General features: G+C 38.1%; 1 protein-coding gene across 6 annotated transcripts in view; it reads left to right on the top strand.

Annotated features, from left to right (window-relative positions):
* ZNF385D (zinc finger protein 385D) overlaps positions 1 to 19,717 on the top strand; it is a 361,566-nt gene that overhangs the window by 1,143 nt on the left and 340,706 nt on the right. Inside the window, exon 2 of one of the 6 annotated variants that reach the window (XM_069088475.1) lies at positions 1 to 127. This exon is cut by the window's left edge and continues 294 nt beyond it. The exons of the other annotated variants lie outside the window; for them this stretch is intronic. Coding sequence (XP_068944576.1) covers positions 115 to 127 — 13 coding nt within the window. The 5' untranslated portion in view covers positions 1 to 114. The remainder of the gene's footprint in view (positions 128 to 19,717) is intronic. 6 annotated transcript variants of the gene reach the window in all.

Genomic DNA, 19,717 nt, shown 5'->3' with positions numbered 1-19,717 from the left:
GCAATTGACTGTAAACTGACTTCTGGGGAAGGAAGAGGGAAGAAGGTAGGGTTGGGGTGAATTAGCCCAGAAGCGGAGGACTGGCATAGAGACACTTTGCTGCGCCTGGAAGTTATGCTTTCCTACTGTAAGTCCAATCCATCCCCCAACCCAACCCAGAGGGGGCTTGAGCTGTTATGTACTTAATGCTGAAATGTTTGCATGGCCAAGAAGAGGGAGGATGTGGATTAACGCCAAGAGAGATACTCCAGTGGATTTCTGGGTTTCCACCAAATAAGAAATCCAGAGTTCACTTGGAACTGATTTCTCTTTTGAAAAGTGCTTCCTTGCTCTTCGGGTGGATTTGCATGGCAACAGTTTTAGTCTACATAGCATTTTCCTCGGGGGGTATTTACATTTGTATTTGTTGCCAATGCACTCTCCCGGCGTTTGAGAAAGGGAGAGAGACAGTGGAAGAACCAGAGTTAGGAAAGCTAAAAAAGCCTTTGCTTGACAACAGTCTTGATTCACCCGTAATTTGTGTTCTATTAGAAAAGATGTTTGAAAAATGCTTGAACGTAATTCAGGAGAAACTGTCCCCTTTTCTAACCTAATGTGAAACAGAATCTAGCTTCACGTTGTATCTGCTTTGCCGGAAGGAGAGCTAAAGATTGTTCACTGGCAAAATTGTAATTAGCTGTGTTAAGCACGGAATTACTTATTAGTAGTATTATTGATATTATTTTGTTTGCAAAAAAAAAGGGAGGGGGGAAGGATATTTCTCGTGGTCCAAAGAAAACTTAGTGACTGTGATTGTGTTGTACAGTCAGTGGTGAGAGTAGGTTATAGTTGTAACTGAAGTTATATTTTTGGTCTCTGGCAACAGTTTCCTATGTGATTGTGGCAGGCAACTCTGGTTAACCAGCAAAGCTACATGGTTTAGAAGTGCTAGCTAGAGGTCAGCCATATGCAATTGGATTAAAATATGGCTATTACAGGAATGTTCTTGAGGCCAAATCCTGTTATTATCATTTTGCCAATCCAGGCTGCTGGCAGTGCAGGCTGATTCACCGGCTAATTTGTTTCATTGTGTAATGTAGGTTTTTAATAGTACAAATTGAAATGTGTCCTACTTGAGAGGGAGCCATGCTCTTCTGAAGAAAGCATAGCTGAAGTTTTCCTCATGGCATGAGGGGGCAGCAGTCTGGAGACCAAAGCCTATGGTTACCTTCTTTCTTTCCTGTGAGGGAAACATGTATTCAGGACTGGCACTTATTGCAGGTTATTTTCTGCATCCACTTTCTGTAATTGCCTACCACATAGCCAGTTCTCACCTGGCCCCAGTAGAGCAGAACCCACCATTGATGGCAAGGGCTCAACAACATGGAAGAGGAATGTGATGATCAAAGTGTCTAATATTAAGGAATACCTACAGGCTTCCTGCTCTCTGGAAGGCAGTTCTTCCTCTGCCTTAGGACTAGTTAATCCTAAAGGGCATTTTTTTTTCATGTTTCTGCCTTATAGGTGTTTTTGGTGATTCGTCCTGTTGCATGTTCACTTACTTATACCACTGTGGGGCTGTGTGTGTGTGTGTGAGAGAGAGAGAGAGACAGACAGAGAGAGAGAGAGAGAGAGAGAGAGAGAGAGAGGGAGAGAGAGAGAGGGAGAGAGAGGGGGAGGGGGAGGGAGAGAGAGAGAGAGAGAGAGAGAGAGAGAGAGGCAGAGACAGACAGAGACAGAGACAGAGAGAAAAAGAGAGAAGGGTGTGTGTTGGGGGAGTGGTATGGTGGGAGCTAGTATGGGTGTGCATAGGAAGATGCTTATGGGAAATATAGAATGGGTGCTTGAATTTGGGGAAGGGTCTTGAGAACAGAAAGAAAGGGATGCCATTGTCTTCTTTTTGTAACAGTTGGGCTCTTTATCCAACTGCTTTGGGTGAAAGGTAGGAAGGTAGGTTTGGGGTAAGGGATAGGGTGAACTGGTAAGCCAATGAGACTGAATAAGGCTCTCTTTTAACTCCCTAGGCTGCATAATATTTGACATTATACACACACACACACACACACACACACACATATATATATATTCCACCCCATCCTCCCAGGAAGCTTCATTGTGCTCTCTGGCCCCCTTTATGGCATTTTGCACTGCTGGCCCTGAACCCTGTCTTGCAACGCTCAAAGTCAATCACCCTTGGTGAGAAGAGAAGTTAAAATTTTAGTTCCCAAGAATAACTCTCATATTTGGAGAAAGTGGCTGCTTCAGAATTCTGAGTCTAATGGACCCTTTTAATGACTTAAATCTGACTCTTATTTTCTATTGAAATTTCAGTGCTCCTATTTTCAATAATTGTTCATTTGCACTTAATGATGTGCAGTGATTTAGGAGTTTGCTGTTCAGTCACTGTGGAGACTTCTGTTACTTACTCTATTGATCATTCCTTACTCTGAGTTAAATATAAAGTATGGGAAAAAAGAAGGGGAAAATGTCTGGTAGCAGCATCTTCCCAGGGTTTACTGTAAAACAATTGAAAATAGTAAATACTTGTGTTGCTTCCCCCTCCCTATAAACATATTACATTATTAAAAACGACATTTGCCAAGGATGAGTGACCTTTAATAATTTATCCAGAGATAAAAGAAAAGCTTCTGTGAGACTTCTCCCTTGATTAGAGGAGAGAGGCTGTGGGTGGTTATAGACACTAGCTACACAGAGATGATGGCATAAAGGACTAATCGGATTCTGCAGCCAGTGCTGGGGAAAGAGGACGTGAACACCAAACTTCTTTATAGCATTTGGCCTTGGGGTTGCTGCTATCTATGGTCTAGCACTTACTCCTAGCTCCCTATTTGTCAATGACTGCACCCTTCCCACCCAACTGGGGCTCAGGTCTTCAAAGCTGGGGGAAAATGTCATTGCTACCAGTAAGGTCAAAGAGTACCTGGGACCCATCATTGTCCAGAGACATAGGGCTGGACTCATCCCTTGCCTAAGGGAGAGAAAACCAGGGCACAGATGATGGGTCTCTGTAGGTTGGTTCTGCATGGTTGGAAACCAATAATGTGTTTTATGGCTGGAGACAGTCAAGAAAACACTGCAGTGAGGTTGCAGTTCAGATGGAATGTGGGAAGCTTTCTGAAAATCCTACATATAATGCCGGCCGATTTACTGTGAATATTTGTTGTATTTACATAATTATTGCTTGTTTTATACCTTGTTAGAATGTGAGCATCTAGAAAACAGCTCCCCCTTTTTTTCACCTTTCTTTGTATCTCCAGCACTTAACAGGTTGCTAGACACATAGAAAGCATTTAACAAATACTTGTTGACTGTCAACTGTCCTAAAACAAAATCTATATAGAAGTTGAAAAGTAACAACAACAAAAAGTAAAAGTTGCCTTAAATTGATCATTAATGGAAATATTAATTAAGCCTGGAGGGAAAGCAGGGACACTTAAAAAGGGGAGTGAGCCACTTAAGTCAAAGCTTGTCTGTACTTAGAACTGAGTTATATCCCTTTAAATATTCAAGCAGCTTCAAATAGAGTGAAGCACTAAGTAGTATACCTTTTCTGGCAGGGAGGATTTCAAAAAAAGAGTAAGCAATAAAGGAGTCAGATAATTAAAAAAAAATCTTGCCTGAAAATTCCCAGGGAATTCTAAAGCTTGAGACCCTGACCACAGCGTTTGTGCTTCATCAATTTCCAGCATCATTTTCAGTCTCATCTCAGGACCTGAACATTATTAGGTCAGCATTTACTCCTTACTGTCATGTGAACCATAGGTTTCACTTCTGAAAGCAATTTAAATGGAGTTTTGGGGGAAGATTTTTAGCAAGAAAAAAAGATCACGAGGAAATAAGTAATCAGAACATAGGCAGGTGATAGAAAATTGCCCCCTTTGTTTTTGATAGAAGAGTGTGGCACATCCTAATTTGGTTCTGTTTTGTGATCTTTTGTGCCGAATTGTGACCCCCACAGAGATTTCTTAAATACTCAGGGTCTTCTTGATTGACTGTTGAGAGGGAGACTGATTCATCTCTCACCTTGGAAGCTTAGATTCTTTAATAAAGTTGAAGCACATATACCAATTTTATGTGAGAATATCTAAAACACAGATAGGAAGATGTTCATATAAATTATTTTTGTATTTGTTTTTTGAGACTAGAGGAGACTGAGCTGTTGTGTTTTTTGGTCATCTTTCAGTCTCATCTGACTCTTCATGACCCCATTTGGGGTTTTCTTGGCAAAGACAATGGCGTGGATCACCATCTCTTTTTCCAGATCAGGGAAAATTGAGGCAAACAGGGTTCAGTGACTTGATCAGGATCACACAGTTGGCAAATGTCTGAAATCAGATTTGAACTCAGACCTTCTTGACTGTAATCCCAGTGCTCTATCCACTGTGCCACCTAGCTCTCCTCTAACTGACCTGTAAATTCATTGAAATGAAATGTAGAACTAAAAGAGTAGTAGTGCCCTCAATGGATTCCATCAATAACTCCTTTATAACTTGTACTTTGAGAGTTGCCTGGTGGCACTGGGAAGTTTATTGACTTATCTAGAGTGATAGAAATGGGCTAGAATCATCTGAGCTATTTGTTGAATCTAAGTCTTTCTGACTCAGAGTCTGCCATGCAATGTTCCTTATTCTCAATCTGTGTCTTTGTCTCTGTCTCTTTCTCCTTCCTTTTTCTCTATTTCTAACTATCTCTGTGTCTCTGATGAATTTCTCTCTGCCAATGCAAGGATGGAGACATGGAGAGACTAAATGATTTGTCTAGGGTCACACAACCAACCACTATGTGTCAGAGACAAACCTGAATTTGGGTCTTTTTGACTCCTAAACTCAGCTTCCTGTATCACTACCTCTTATATGTGCATATACATAGCAACATCTATGATGAATGAATACATATATTTGCTTTGTTATATCCACATGCACATATATGGTTATAGATATGAAAAACTTCAAATGCATATATGTATACATGTACAATTTAACATAGGTAGCAATTCTAAACTGGATGCCCTCAAAAATACCATAATTGCCATATTAGTAAATTGCCGAATTATCTATCTATCCATCTATCTCTCTGTGGGTCAAGAAATGTATAAATGGCAGGTCAACTCTGTTGAGAATCATCATAAAGCAAGGCCCCCCAAACCAAAGAAACATGATCCATAAAAATATTCCCTTAAGTGATTCTTTCTATAAAATTATATTAAGCTATTTAAAATGTGTTTCATGATCAATTGTCTATATGTAAATACAGATAGAGATATGAAACCTCAGATTATTGCTATATTCTCAAATTCTAAACTCTGAAATTCATTTTATCTTACACCTTCCAAAAGAATACTTTCACTTAACACACACACACACACACACAGAGTAACAGTTCCTTAGTTGCTGTAATTATATGGAAATGAAGTGAGTTTATTTAAGGGATAAGTTCCCAAAACCATGAGCTAATAACGACTGACAAAGTTACCCTTTTGTGGGTGGCATAATTGTTCCAAAAAAACAAATGAAAAATTTAAATTAGTGGTTTCCTGCCTTCATTTGTGAAGATCTGGCTGCAGCTGCTGTTGACTGGAACCTCTCTTTATTGAACTTTGTGTGTGTGTGTGTGTGTCTATTTTTGTTTTCCTCTGCATATATGTGCACATGCTTAACTATTTGGATGTTGAATTGGTTCTAGATTACATATGCCATGACAGCATCTTCTTTACCCTTGTCTTATATATATATATATATATACACATATATATATATATGTATATATGTTTCTTTTTCACAAAGTCTTCACTCCAATTGGCAAATCTCCTTTACTAGTATTTAAACATGTCAAAGTGTCAATTTCCCAATATGAACATTATGGTATTTTTATGGGCAGCCAGTTTAAAACTGTTTCATCTATTATATTGTACTGTGTATGTGTATCATATCAGGTTTTAAGAATGGCATCATAGCTCTTTCAACCTTTAATGGCTAAGGAAATAGTGATGGTTATGTAAGCAGAAACCTATTTTACTTTGACCCTGAGAAAAGAAAATTTCATATGTAATAAACGATGCAAATGTCTTGAAACACATCAAAAGTTGTGGAATCTCTCCATGTTTTTTTTTTTGTTTTGTTGATTATTTTAAAAGTTGTTATATATCATTCATTATGAAGTTTAATTTTTCAATAGGTTTTCCTATATGATTGGTGACATTGAGCAGAAACATAGCATAAGAAGAGTCTAGGATTAGCCAACCTTAGAGTGCTTGGGATTCTATTTGAGCCAAAATACCAGAGTTGTACATGGGAAGTTTTGCTACTCCCTACATCTTCCAGCTTTTCCTTTGTATCTATCCCTCTGTTAGAATGCAAGTTCATCGACGGCTGAAGTTGTCTGGCTTGCCTTCATTTCTGCCCTCCCCCCACTTCTCATAGTCCCTGATACATAGTAAACTTTTAATAAATTCCCTTATCCCCAATCATTACTATTTGATATGATGAACCAGGCTTAGTTGACATCAGAGAAGCTAATATCACTGACCAATATCATGTGTCCTCCAGGCCTTGTTTACACTGCTATGCTACCTGAAAATAATAATGGTTCTAACCCAGTTTCTTGATTCCTGAGTTTCTATGGCTTGATAGTAAATATAAATGAGCCTTTCTTTTCAAGAACACAGATGTTTCATCAGTTAGAGACATCAAGACAAGTTCATATTGCCATACGCCTAAAGGAAATCAGGCAAGGAGACTTGGATGAAATGTAATGTCCTCTCTCCCTCTTTTGTTCCTTTTTGATTGGGAATTTGGAAAGATAGACAGTGTGAGAGGAAAAAGGAGACATTGAAGAATAATATAGATTAGCCACCTTACACACACACACACACACACACACACCAAATTTGCACCTGCAGTAACCATATAACTAAAGTGGAAATACTTTGAAATTGAAGTGTCTTTCATTTTTCCCAGAGTGCCCTACTTCATATTTGTTATTGTTGTTGTTTTTCTTGCTGTTTTTGAGTCATTTCAGTCATGTCTGTCTTTCCATGAGACCATGTGGGGTTTTCTTTGTGAATATATTGGAGTGGTTTATCATTTCCTTCTCCATGCCATTTTACAGATGGAAAACTGAGGCAAATGTATGTACCTCCAGGCAGTTAATGAATGTTTGTCCATCTGAGATTGAGAGTTGGAAGGGACCTTAGAGGCTATCTAGTTCTACTTCTTCATTGTACTCATGAGAGAATGGCGGTCCAGGTGGTTATATACCTTGCCAAAGCTCACACAGACAGGAAGGGGCAGGAGCAGAATCTGAACATTATTACCACTATTGCAAATTAAGGGTAATTTTTTCTGCTCCATGCTGAGTTGCATTGAGTTGAGTGCATTTGTTCCAACCAAATATTTGGTTATCTTTCCCTAGACATAATGGGCAGGTAAAGAAAGCACAAACAGGGAAGTGGATCTGTGTAGTTTAGCACAGGGAACACGAGTTCATTCATATGTATTCGGACCAGAGCAAAAGTCTCTGATTTTGGACAAAAATGTTTGAAGGTTATTGTGACCTGTGTGGCAAGTTGTTGGATAGATTGAATCAACTGATTGTGACAGCAATATTATATGTGCAAACACATCAAAAGCAATAGGAGAGTGTGGTTCAGTGGAGTAAGAATTAATTTTGGAGTCCAAGGGCCAGGGTTTCATTCCAGTTCTCCTACATATGGTCTGACTCTACTTTGGGTAATTCAATTGTCCCTCTTGCAGCTCAATTTCTTTTTCTTGAAAAAGACCCCAGGGTTCCTCAATCATTTTTATGACATGGAATACTGGGACAGTTTGGTGAGGCCTATGGACCCCATCTCAGAGGAATGTTGCAACTGCTTCCAGGAAATGTTAAATTTCAGTTAGTCATTAGTGAAAATAAAGATGGATTTTTTTTTCATCCAAGTTAATGAAACTCCCTATTGATCCTAGGTTAAGAACACATGGCCTAGATGTTCTCTAAGGCCTTTCTGGCTCCATAACCAGGCTTATGCTACATTTTTCAAGCCAAGAAATCACTGTCACTAATGGCATTAGCAAGAACTATGGAGGTTTTTCTCTGTAGAGTTGAGAAAGGGTGCCTGAGTTTGTCAGCTCTCTTTGTCCCTTTGGGGTGTAGAACATTGCACCCAAAGTGGAGACTTGCCACTGCACAGATTCATTTTTTTGTGAAGCAATAGGAAGAACAAATTCTCTCAGGAAGAACCAAATGGGAACATCTATATCTCTCCAAGCAATTGCGAACCAGCATGTGATTCTCTGGGCAGCTAAGTGACACAACAGATAGAGTATTTATTGGGTTTGTAATCAAAAAAGACTCATCTGCCTGAGTTCAACTCTGGCTTCAGACATTGACTAGGTGTGTGACCTTGGGCGCATCGCTTATCCCTGCTGGTCTTAGTTCCTCATCTGTAAAATGAGGTGAAAAAGGAAGTGACAGACCACTATAATGTCTTTGCCAAGAAAACCCCAAAATGAGATCTCAAAGAGTCACACGTGACTGAAATGACATGATCACCACCACCACCACCACCACAACAACAACAGTAATAGTAGCAGCAGCAACAATCTGATTTTCTACTGCCCAAGTGGGTCTTTAGATGAGTTAAAAGCTAAGAAGGCTGCCATGTGCTTCTTTGACAAGCTAGCTTATTATTTGAGAGGAATCTAGGTATGGTAAGAATATCAAGGTTTCTTATACTGGAATAGTAATAAGAGACAATTGTCTCATTTTAAAGGCAAAGGAAATTGAAGCCTGGAGAGGTTAGGCTTACCTGGTATCACATGACTGGGAAATTCTTGATATAGAATCCAAGCTATGATATTGCAGATTTCCCATTAGAACACTATCCACTGCACCACACTGCCTCTTCATCATCCCATCACATACAGTCTGGCCCTTTCAATCCAGGCTGTGCCTTCTACTCTTTTTTTCTCCTTTAGTATTTTGACTTCTGTTTGATCACCTTCACAACTCTCTCCTGGTCCCCACTAAGGGAACAGATACTTCAGTATTTCAGTGAGACTATGATCTCTTTGATGTGAATACTTTGTCCAAAGATGCATATTGCAATCTATCAGGACCTTCCCATCTGGTGTGACATTTGTCTGTTCCTACCCATAAAGCTAAAACAGAAAGTTAACTCAGCCTGCTTAAGGGATTTAACCTTTGGACCTCATGTGAGGAAAACCTGAGTTCAAATTTGTCCTTAGACACTGAATAGCTGTATGACCCTGGGCAAGTCATTTAAACTTTGCCTCAGTTTCCTCAACTATAACTAGAGGATAATAACAATACCTACTTTGTAAGATTGTTGTGAGGATCAAATGAGATAATATCTGTTGGGGGCTAGGGACAATGCCTGGCACACAGTAAGTGATATATAAATGCTTATTCCCTTCCTGTTTCTCCGTCGGAAATGGCATAGATGCCAATGCTGCAGGTGAAGCATCCATTGGCTATTCCTTTTCTTCCTATGTAATTGGCCCATCTCTCATATGTTTCTCTGGTGTCATCAATTATGGATTTCTATTTGTAAAGGACCTCAGAAATTCTCTAAAGAAAAAAGAAGTTTAGTGACTTGTCCAATGACATACAGATTAGAAGTAGCGGGAATAGGAACTGAACCCAAGATGTTAGATTCTTAACTTAAGAACACAAAAGTTAAAAGTAATTAGCAGACACTTCACTTTTTTTTTCTGAGTAATTCCTTGATTTATTTTTAAATATCCTTTATTTCTTTTATGTGCAAAACCCTACATGGCATATAAGAACTTCCTTTTCACAGATGAGGAAGCTAATGCTTGAGGATATTATCATGTGCCTGTAGTCATATGTTGTTCGTCCTTGGTTTCCAAATTGGACCAATGACATCATTAGGGCGATGTCTTGACTTGGGTGAATTGCATTCAAACTAGTCAGTGCAGAAAATGGAACTTGATTTCAAATTTTTCTAATTCCTAATTCCTTTCTCTTTCCATTGTTCCCTGCTGCTTCTGGTGAAGCTTATACCAGAATAAACAGTGTTCAACTTGAACTCCCATCCAATATAAATTCGGAGTTGGATCTCACTTTAGACCGAAATAGCTTCCTTGTGTAACCAGCAGGTGTCGATGTGGAGCGTGAGGCAACTTGGCTGACAATTCAGTCCTCAACATGGAAGGCAGAGGGAGAGATGGAGAGAGCTTAGGGAAAGCCACATGACTAAGTGTGATCTTGGGAAGGTCACTTCAGGTCTTTGGGGTTTGGTTTCACTCAGTAAAATAAAGGGGTCAAACTTGAGATCTCCTGAATAGAAATGTTGTTAGAGAGAGGAAGAAAATAGCTGAAGAATTCAGCCAGCAGCTAACGTTATTCAGCCCAAATTTTAGGTATTTTTTAAATTGTTGTTTGTTTTGTATTTAGAAAAACTGAGGAAGGATACGGTCAGTTGCTTTCTCAGAGAACTCTTTTGCATCTTGAAAATATCCCTGCATTTGTGTGGAATATGATATGTACCTTGTTCTTTTGTAATGTGACATAACAAATAGAAATCCCTGTGGGTAGAGGGAAAACACCCGCACACACCTGGCCAAAGGCTGATGGCTAGTAGTCTTCTTTATTTAGGGCTCTAACATGGCTAGACATACTGTAAGCAAAGGGAGTTTATTATTAGTGGCTTGGAAAGGGAAAAGGGATTTATTATTGATTTTTATCTATCCCTCAATTTGTGGTTGCACTTTTAAAGACTGATTTCTCTGGCTGACTGAATCCACTGGCTTAAAAATTAAGGGAAAAGAAATCTTTCCCCTTTCCTGTATGGATTTATTAGCATCTTTCTCAAATATGGCTCGAGAAGCATGCCGGTGGTTCATAACTTATACTACTCAGGCTTGTAGGAATCATGGTTGGAACATGGCTGCTAGGGGGCATTTACTTTCCCCTGCATGATCTGAAATGTGCCCAATCACCACAGGTATTTTAATTAACTACCCTAAGGAATGACATGTTGTAACTTATTGCTGCATAGGGATTTTGCATTTTGTATCCCAAAGATGCTATTATCCATTACGTGGTATATTAGAAAGTAGATCATCCCCTTTCCCTCATAAAGCAATGTAGGAGACTGAGGACTTATCTGGATTTTGAGAACAGAGGATACAGATTTTAAGGAGAATCTGTTTTCTTATAAACAGCTGGTTTGTTCAGATGTCCAGAGAAAGAAAGGAAGCTTGATATGGTGTAAAAAACAATCATTGTCTCTTCAATCAAGGCTCCTGAGTTCAAATCCTAGTTTCTGTAACTTACTGGTTATATGATATTGTTCAGGTCAATTAAACTTTCTGAGTCTCAGTTTCCTCATCTGTGAAATGGGATCAGTCAAATCAATGATTAAACATTTATTAAGCACCCACTATATGCTTAGGCACTGTGTGACACAAAATTAAAGAAAGTTCTCGCTCTCATGGAAATCACAGTGTAATGGGAGAGAAGCCAAAAACGAAGTTACATACCAACATTCAAAATTTAAAATAATAAACAAAGAAGGAACTACAATAAAGGAGGCTTGGGAAAGAATTCCTGTAGAAACTTGATATTTCAGCTGGGATATGGTGAGTTGGAGTAAATGCCTCTTAAGTTCTCTTACTACTCTAGATTTCTGATCCTTTACTTTGAGATCAGGAGTATTCTCAAGCACTGCATTCAATTGCAGTTGCTGTCAACAGCAAAGTTGGAAGAGACTTTAGAGAGCATTTATTCCATTAGCTTACAGATAGGGAAACTGAGGCAGGAGGTTCAATGACTTATCCTGGGCTATAGGTAGCAAGTCAATAGTAGTCCAGGCTAACAATCTGACCCTGACCTTGCCTTAGTGCCATGCTGCTGGTTATAAAATACTGAGTGTGGCAATGGGTAGAAACTGTCTTCTGTGGTAAGTATGTTAAATATCCCCGAACTGCCTGATTGCTTTGAAATAAATTCCATTGACTAGAGTGAGAATTTCACCATACATAAAATCTAGAACTTCTTTATATGAATCTTATTTTCTAATTATTTCTAGTTTGTTGAGGTTTCACCCAGGCAAACAGCCAAGTCTTTTATTGGCTTATTACCACTATTATTATTATACCCTATCATTTATATAGCATTTTAAGGTTTGCAAACCTCTTGACAGATATCTCATTTTGTTCTCACAACAACCCTGAGAGGCAAGTGCTATGATTATCATCCCCATTTTCCAGATGAGGAAACTGAGGTAGGTAGAAGTTATATGACTTGCCCCCAGTCATGCCACTAGTAAGTGACCAGGGCAGTGTCTGAACTCGTGTCTGCCTTCCTGGCCCCACAACTCTGTCTGTGGTGCCACCAGCTGCTTCACTCCTAGTTGTATGTCCTCAATGCCTCGCACACTACAGACTCTTGAATAGGCGCTCAGAATTGACACGTGGTTTTAGAATCGTGGAATATAAGAGCTAGAAAGGACTTTGGAACCCAGAATACCTGAGCTGTCAAGGGCCTTAGAATGAAACATGTTGGAACTGGGAGTACACATAGAGTATTGGATGGTAGAGCAGGAAGGAACCTTAGATCACAGAGTGGGAGATGGCTATTGGATGAACAGCTATTCGGTTGCCCGACTGGACCTAGCACCCCTTGGGGGAGGGGTGGCATCACCAGTACTCTCGACCTTTGTCTTGCAGCTGAACTTCAGTAGTCTAGAGGAAAGAGTGAGGCGGATGACTTGGCACAGCTCTGTCCCACTCATGTCCAGTTCATTTGCACCTCAAGACATCACCCTCATGATGTCATTGGTCCTCTCTGAGAACAAAAGAACAGCAACAACAGAGCCCTAATCCTGTGCTCCTTCCCCAGTACTATGGTTTGACTCAGCACAAGTGACACACACACTTGCACACACAGAGCTGCAAGCACACATGCCCCTACACCCGCACACATGCACCCACACCTGCACGCACGCACACACGTGTGCATTCACTATGTGTCCCTGTGGTTAATAGCAGATAAGCAGCCTAATTTCTTTCAAATTTAGGCAGGGTAACATTTAAATCTCCTAGTCTACAAAGTTGTAATTTCCCCTTTATTCACCATCCAGTTTGTCTTCTCTGGAACATTGATACCAATGTGGCTTTTTTTTTTTTCTGCTTAGAAAATTAAAATCCTGAATTCCACTTACCTTTCCTGAGAAACCCTGAAGGGGTACTTTTTGTTCTGTCAATTTTGTCAGCTATTCTTTCTTCACTGTGCCCAGAAGCAATGGAGTGAGGGCAGGAATTGCTAATGACTGGTTTTTCTAACTGTATGACCCATCAGTGTGTGAGTCAATATACATATTTTTTTTTAAATAAAAGCAAAAACTTTCACTGTAAACACCTCTTGGGATGAAAGACCAGACTCTGATTCCAGCTTTGCAGAGTCTAAGGCTTTTTTCCCCTCTCATTCAAATAATTTTTCAAGAGACCTGAGGCTTAATTTTTTAAAAAAAGGTAATAATGTTTAGGGAAGGAGTTTGAGTTTGCTAGTATTTGCCAATGAAAGGCAATCTTCTCACCTCCTGTCAAATACCAGTCACTTAGAAGAAAGAAGCATTTAGTCTGCTAGGTATGGGACATTATGAAACGCACCTTTGTTTTTCTATTATTACTAGTAAATGGGGGTCCTAGAAGTAGCAAATTATTCAACAGTAGGGGTTACAGGAGCTTGGCTTCTACTGTCGAGTAGCTTAAAAGAGAAAACAAAATGAACACACAAAAATAGAAGCAATTCTGTCTCAATGGGAATAAGAGAAAGGCAAGTGAAGATTACTCAGAATTGCCTGGTGTGTGTCTGTGTGTGTGTGTGTGTGCATGTGCTATGTACAAAATGGAAATGACAATGGATGCCTGAATGGTGTTTACTGTTGATTTTGCCACCAACTAACTGTGTGACTTTTGGCAAATTGTTTAATCACCCTGGATCTTAGTTTTCTCAACTCTAAAATTAAGAGACTTAAACAGTAGTAAGGTTTGAGTTCTTCCTGATTAAAGCAATCAATCAATTATCATGCATTATAGGTAGTAGAGATGTGATACAAAAAAAAATCTGGATTTGGATTCAGAGAATCTAGGTTCAAAACTTGGTTCTGCTGTTTGCTACCTAGGTCCTTAAGCAAATCTATTAATTATTGTGAGGCTCCTTTTTTATGAGAGGCATTGGTCGAGGTGATTTGGAAGGCTCTTCTAAATACCAGATACTATTAAGTACCACCTAGGTTTCAGGGAGTCAGGCACTGGAATTTAAAGACAAAGAAATTGAAAACTCTTGTCCTCAAGAACCTTATGTTCTCTCCTGTGAAGTAATATGTCATGTATAATGTAGACCCTCCCAAGAATTGTTCAAAGTAGATGACTAGTTCCCATTTCTGATAATACCTTTGGGCATAAACATATGGCCAGAAGGAAACAAGAAAATATTGTGAAGGATTGCTATTTCTTAGACAGGAAAATGAAGATGTTAGGGACACTGTTTTCATCACTGTTTTCTATGCTGCTGACAGTCATTGTCAAGAAGGAAAAGGCAGAGTTAGGAAGTGGTTGAGAACATGGTAGGGTGTTTGAGGACATGTCTTAGATTTGTAGACCATAACAATATATAGGAATGGTTGGCTCTTGGCCAGGAATGGAATGCACCTAAGAAGGATGGTGAAAATGTATATGCCAAAGACCAGTAAACTGAAAAGAAGTGGAAGGGGAGGAGCAGAAAAATACATTTGCATAGTTACCAAGCTATGCCTTAGAGAAGAATTATAAAGTATGAAAAAATATAATAGTATGGATCCTCAGAAATAAACAGGAGATAAAAATCAAAGACAGGAACTAGCAATAAAACAAAAGACTTCATATAGCTATAGACAAATGCACAAAATATGGGTCATAAAGTAAGGCAAACCTGCAGTATTAAAATGAGAGAATTATGCCCTCTTAGCTGTCACTGAAGGTTTAACATACTTGATAAAAAGTCACAAACTGAGTATGTGTCAAATGTCAGACTTTGATCTCGGCCTCCCTGACTCTAAAGTCTGTCTTTTCTCTAATGACTATTTCATCTATGACTGTGTTTCAAGGCCTCCATTGAAACTGCCAAAGATTTGAATTTGCATTATACTTGGTGATATTTATCTGTGGAGGGGTTGTGCTTACTGGGAGTTTACTTCACAGATGAGATCAGATCTATTACATTTTTTTCGTAAAGATATCACTGAGAGCTGATAATTTATTGTTACCCAATTATACCTATGAAAGGTATACCTTATCACAAGAAACAGGGAAGGCATATGGTAGGGATGGTAATTAGTATTGTATGTTAGAAATATAAGATCATGTGATGAAAATCTAGGAAATTTCACATGAGGGAGCAAGGTGGAGAGAACTGAGGTGGAAATCATCACAGGAAAAAACAAAACAGAATGTTGTTATGAAAGTATTCTAGACACTATTAGAAAGGGTAGCACAACGGATAGAGTCCCTGGTCTGGAATTAAGATTCTTCCTGATTTCAAATCCAGCCTCAGACACTAACTGTGTGACCCTGGGCAAGTCATTTAATGTTGTTTGCCTCAGTTTCCTCATTTTTAAAATGAGATGGAGAAAGAAGTCACAAACCATTTCCCTATCTTTTTTTTTCTTTTTGATCGTTACTAGACTAAATGAAAAAGCAACAAGAATATTAATTCAGATAAATATTCATGTATTTTCCTTTGTTATTAACAAAGCATTTGAAAATGTCATAAAGTTCTTATAGCAGAAATAGAGAAATATGGCTTAGACAATAGATACCAATATTATTAAACAGGTACTATGTCTGGGCATTGTTCTAAGCAATTGAGATAAGAAGAAAAGTTAAAATCAGTCAATCAAATGGGGGAAAACAATGTGTAAACAACTTATATACAAATAAACTATATATTACTTACATATATGTATGCTTGCAGACATGTGTGTGGATGTATGTATGCACACACGTGTGTATATAAATTGGAGATCATTTCAGAGGGAAAGCCCTAACATTAAAGGGGCCATAAGGAAAGACTTCTTGGAGAAGGTGAGATTTTTAGCTGAGACTTTAAGGAAGTCAGTATTTTAATTTAGGTTAATTTCATTCTTTTGTATTTATGCTTGCTTCTCCCCCACCCCCCAAAGACACACACACACACACACATTGGCCCTGTTATTTCATTGGTGAAGGGAACTCTCAATAAAATTTACTATGCTGATTTTTGATAGGTGATATTTGAGATTTGTCTAGTTCTAAAATTCTGAAATTGTGAATAAATTTTTCTCCCCAGTCAAGACTAATAGTAGTTGTGTTTTTGAAATAGGCAGCCAGAAGAAGACATAATAATATCAAGGAGGTATCAAAAATTTTTCTTATGAACCCTGAAGTTAATTTCAGAGTAGAAATTTGGTCTCCATCACAGATTCAGCACAAAAAGTATAATATTAATTTGACATTGAAATGGCAGCATTATGTGATCTTGATCTTGGATGACATCCATCTCAGGTAATTTCTCAACTTTCTTACTCAATCTAGAAATTCTGTTCATAAACAGAACAATAGATCTCTTTTGGAAATTGATTTCTGCCTCAGAACACTATGTATTGCCAGGTGCTGAGAGCATCCTTTATATCTTTTTATTTCTCTCTGTCTATGATCATATCTCTCATTAAACTCATAAAATGAAGCCAGCATGTACAGAGCACATATGTGTGCTATCTCTTGAAAATTTTAGGGGAAGGTCTTGAGTTATCATTTTTTTGTAGATGACTCTTGTAAGTTCCTTGACTAGTGATGGCTATTAGGGGCAATTAAGTGGAGTCCAGGAAAACAATTGAAGAAAATAAAAAGTAGACTATAGCTTGTGACCTATAAAGCAACATGCAATGCTCAGCAGAGTTAAACCACATTTCTTGGAGTAATACATTTCATGGTTAGATGTAGTTCCTGGTAGTAGATATAATACCATAGGTGGGGGTAAGTCAGTCTAGAACAGTTTTAGCAACTAATGGGGGAAAACAAGGAAATCAATTAGCTATTGGCTAGTGATGGCTTTCTTCTGTTCTCTCTATTTGAAGTTGCATTCTTTCCTAGATAAGGCATGCTAGTTATCCATCCTCCTGCTAAACTCTGTTGCCATCACTATGGACCTTGACAACTATTTATTGAAACCCAGATGATGTTTTATTTTTTTGTTTATTTGTTTGTTTTTGCTCTTTGGAGAGCAATTGGAGTTAAGCAACTTGCCCAAGGTCACATGGCTAGTTTTTGTGTTAAGTGTCTGAAGCCTCATTTGAACTCAGGTCCTCCTGACTCCAGGGCCGCTACTCTATTTACTGCACCTCCTAGCCACCCCTCCAGATGATGTTTTAAAGGAAACACATGAAAAACAGTATTAGGAAAATATTATGCATCAATCATTCAATCAAAAAGTGTTTATTGAGTAGCTATTATTTGTCAATAACTGTTAAGGCAATGGGAATATAAGTACAAAGAATGAATCAAACCTTATTCTCAGCAAGTGTATATTCTAATGTATGAAAGCTCCCAAACAATTCTGTATGCAAATTTTGTATAGTCTAAAGGCAAGTTAATCCCTTTTTATACTTTTCACCTTTAATATTGTATAATTTTAATAACAATGATAATAATAGTTAACATTTATATAGAACCTATATGTGTAAGTAATTTACAATCACTATCTCATTTGATCTTTACAACAATTCTGAGAGGTAGGTGCTATTTCTATTCTCATTTTACATAAGAGGAAACTGAGAAAGACAGATGTTAAATAACTTGCTTAGGGTCACTCAGCTGGTAAGTGTCTGAGGCAAGATTTGAACTCCAATTTTCCTGAGTCAAGACTCTGGAACTCTATTCACTGAACCACCTACCTGCTTACTACTAACCATTCCCAACCCATGGTACCTGCACGTTTACCATTCTCTTATCTCTCTCCCACCAGAACTGGGACTATGCCTCTGAAATGCTGACTTATAAAAGATGAGCTTTTCCCCTATTTTACTTAGAACTAGGCTTCTAATCCCAAACCTCTTCCTTGGTCTTCTTGCCCACATGAGGCATCCCTTTATGTCTTATCTTCCTCCATTATAATGCAAATTCCTTGAGGAAAAAGACTGGCTTGCCTTTATTTGCGTCTTCAGTCCTAAGCATTGCATGACATATAATAAGCACTATATATATATATATATACATATACACATACATACATATATATGTATATATATATTCATTCATTCATTTCATTTTCCATTGATTAGGAGGGTAAATGGAAAGTAAAATCATAATATATGTATCAAACTTAGACTCAGTGTGATGCGAGATTTGTATGGTTATGTTCCCTAACTATATAACTTAGCATTTAAAGGTAGAATAAATCATTCAGATTACAGTTCAATCTCTATTTCAGATATGAAAGAAAAATACATTTTCTCTGTATTACAAATTTAGAATGTGGGAAATGTATTAGAATAGGCTGGTCCATTATTCAGTGTCTTACTTTGTCTCCCAAACCCCTTCCCTCCTTTTTTCTATGTTTCTATTGTGATTGGGAAGTCTCCAAAGCAATTAGGTTTGTATAGCTAATTTGAAGAAAGGCAACCTAATATGGCAGCCATTGGCCCAGATTTTTAGTCAGGAAGACTTGTTTCATTTCTGCCTCTTACTTATACTAGTCATATGACCATGTGCAAGGATTTTAAAATCTCAATGTATCAAGCAGCTTTCTAAGGCAGTTAAAGATGAGTTGTTTGTTTGAATTTGGTGTGGGAATTCACAAAAATTCACCTCAATTGATTAAAGCACAGATGGACTGAAAGGGAAACTCTATTGCATGCATGATAAAAAATGAAGCATTTCCTCAAGGAAAACAATTCTAAATAAAAACTTTTGGTCATATGATTCAGAGGCCATGCCTAGAGAATCTGAGATCTAGAGGAATCAATTGATAGATTCCACTTTCTTGGCTTCAAACCAATTCATGACAAAGCCTTGAGGAAAAGACTAGATCATATAACAGTCTGCTAAGACATATTAGTTCTATTATGTAGGAGATTTCTCTAGGAAGTTCTTTTAGTTTTATCTTCTTTCTTATCTTGCTATGTCTATGTAAACAAGAATCTGAAAGAGGCAGGCCAAATGACTGACATTTATTTATATTCTTCCTGAAAAATGTATTTTTTTCAATGATCAAGCTACATTTTTCTTCCTCCCACCTACTGGAAAAAAAAAAAAAGAATCCATGTATCACATAAGCACAGCCAAACAAAACATTCCTATATTACTCATGTTCAAAAGTGATTTTGTTATTCTGCATAATAGTCTATCAACTCTCTGTTGAGGCAGTATTTTTCTTTGTCATTCTTCAGAAATCACAGTTAATCATTTATTTGATCAGAGTCCTTAGGTCTTTGAATTTTTTTTTCCACTTTAAAATGCTGATGCTATAGTATAAATTGTTCATTTGATTTTGTTCATGTCACTCAATTCATATAAGTCCTTCCATCTCTCTTTGGATGATTTATTGAATGTCTTAAAGTGTATGAATGAAGGAGGAATCCAATTTGTTTTCTTGGCCTCTGGGGGCAGAATTACAAATAATGGGTTATATATTGGATTGCATGCTGCCGTGGTCGGGG

This window comes from Petaurus breviceps, unplaced genomic scaffold, assembly GCF_028583685.1.
Source record: "Petaurus breviceps papuanus isolate PSGF00001 unplaced genomic scaffold, PetGlider_PUasm1.0 185, whole genome shotgun sequence".
NCBI classification, from domain to species: Eukaryota; Metazoa; Chordata; class Mammalia; order Diprotodontia; family Petauridae; genus Petaurus; species Petaurus breviceps.
Note: the sequence above shows the minus strand (reverse complement) of the source record. Positions and strands in the feature narration are given on the sequence as shown.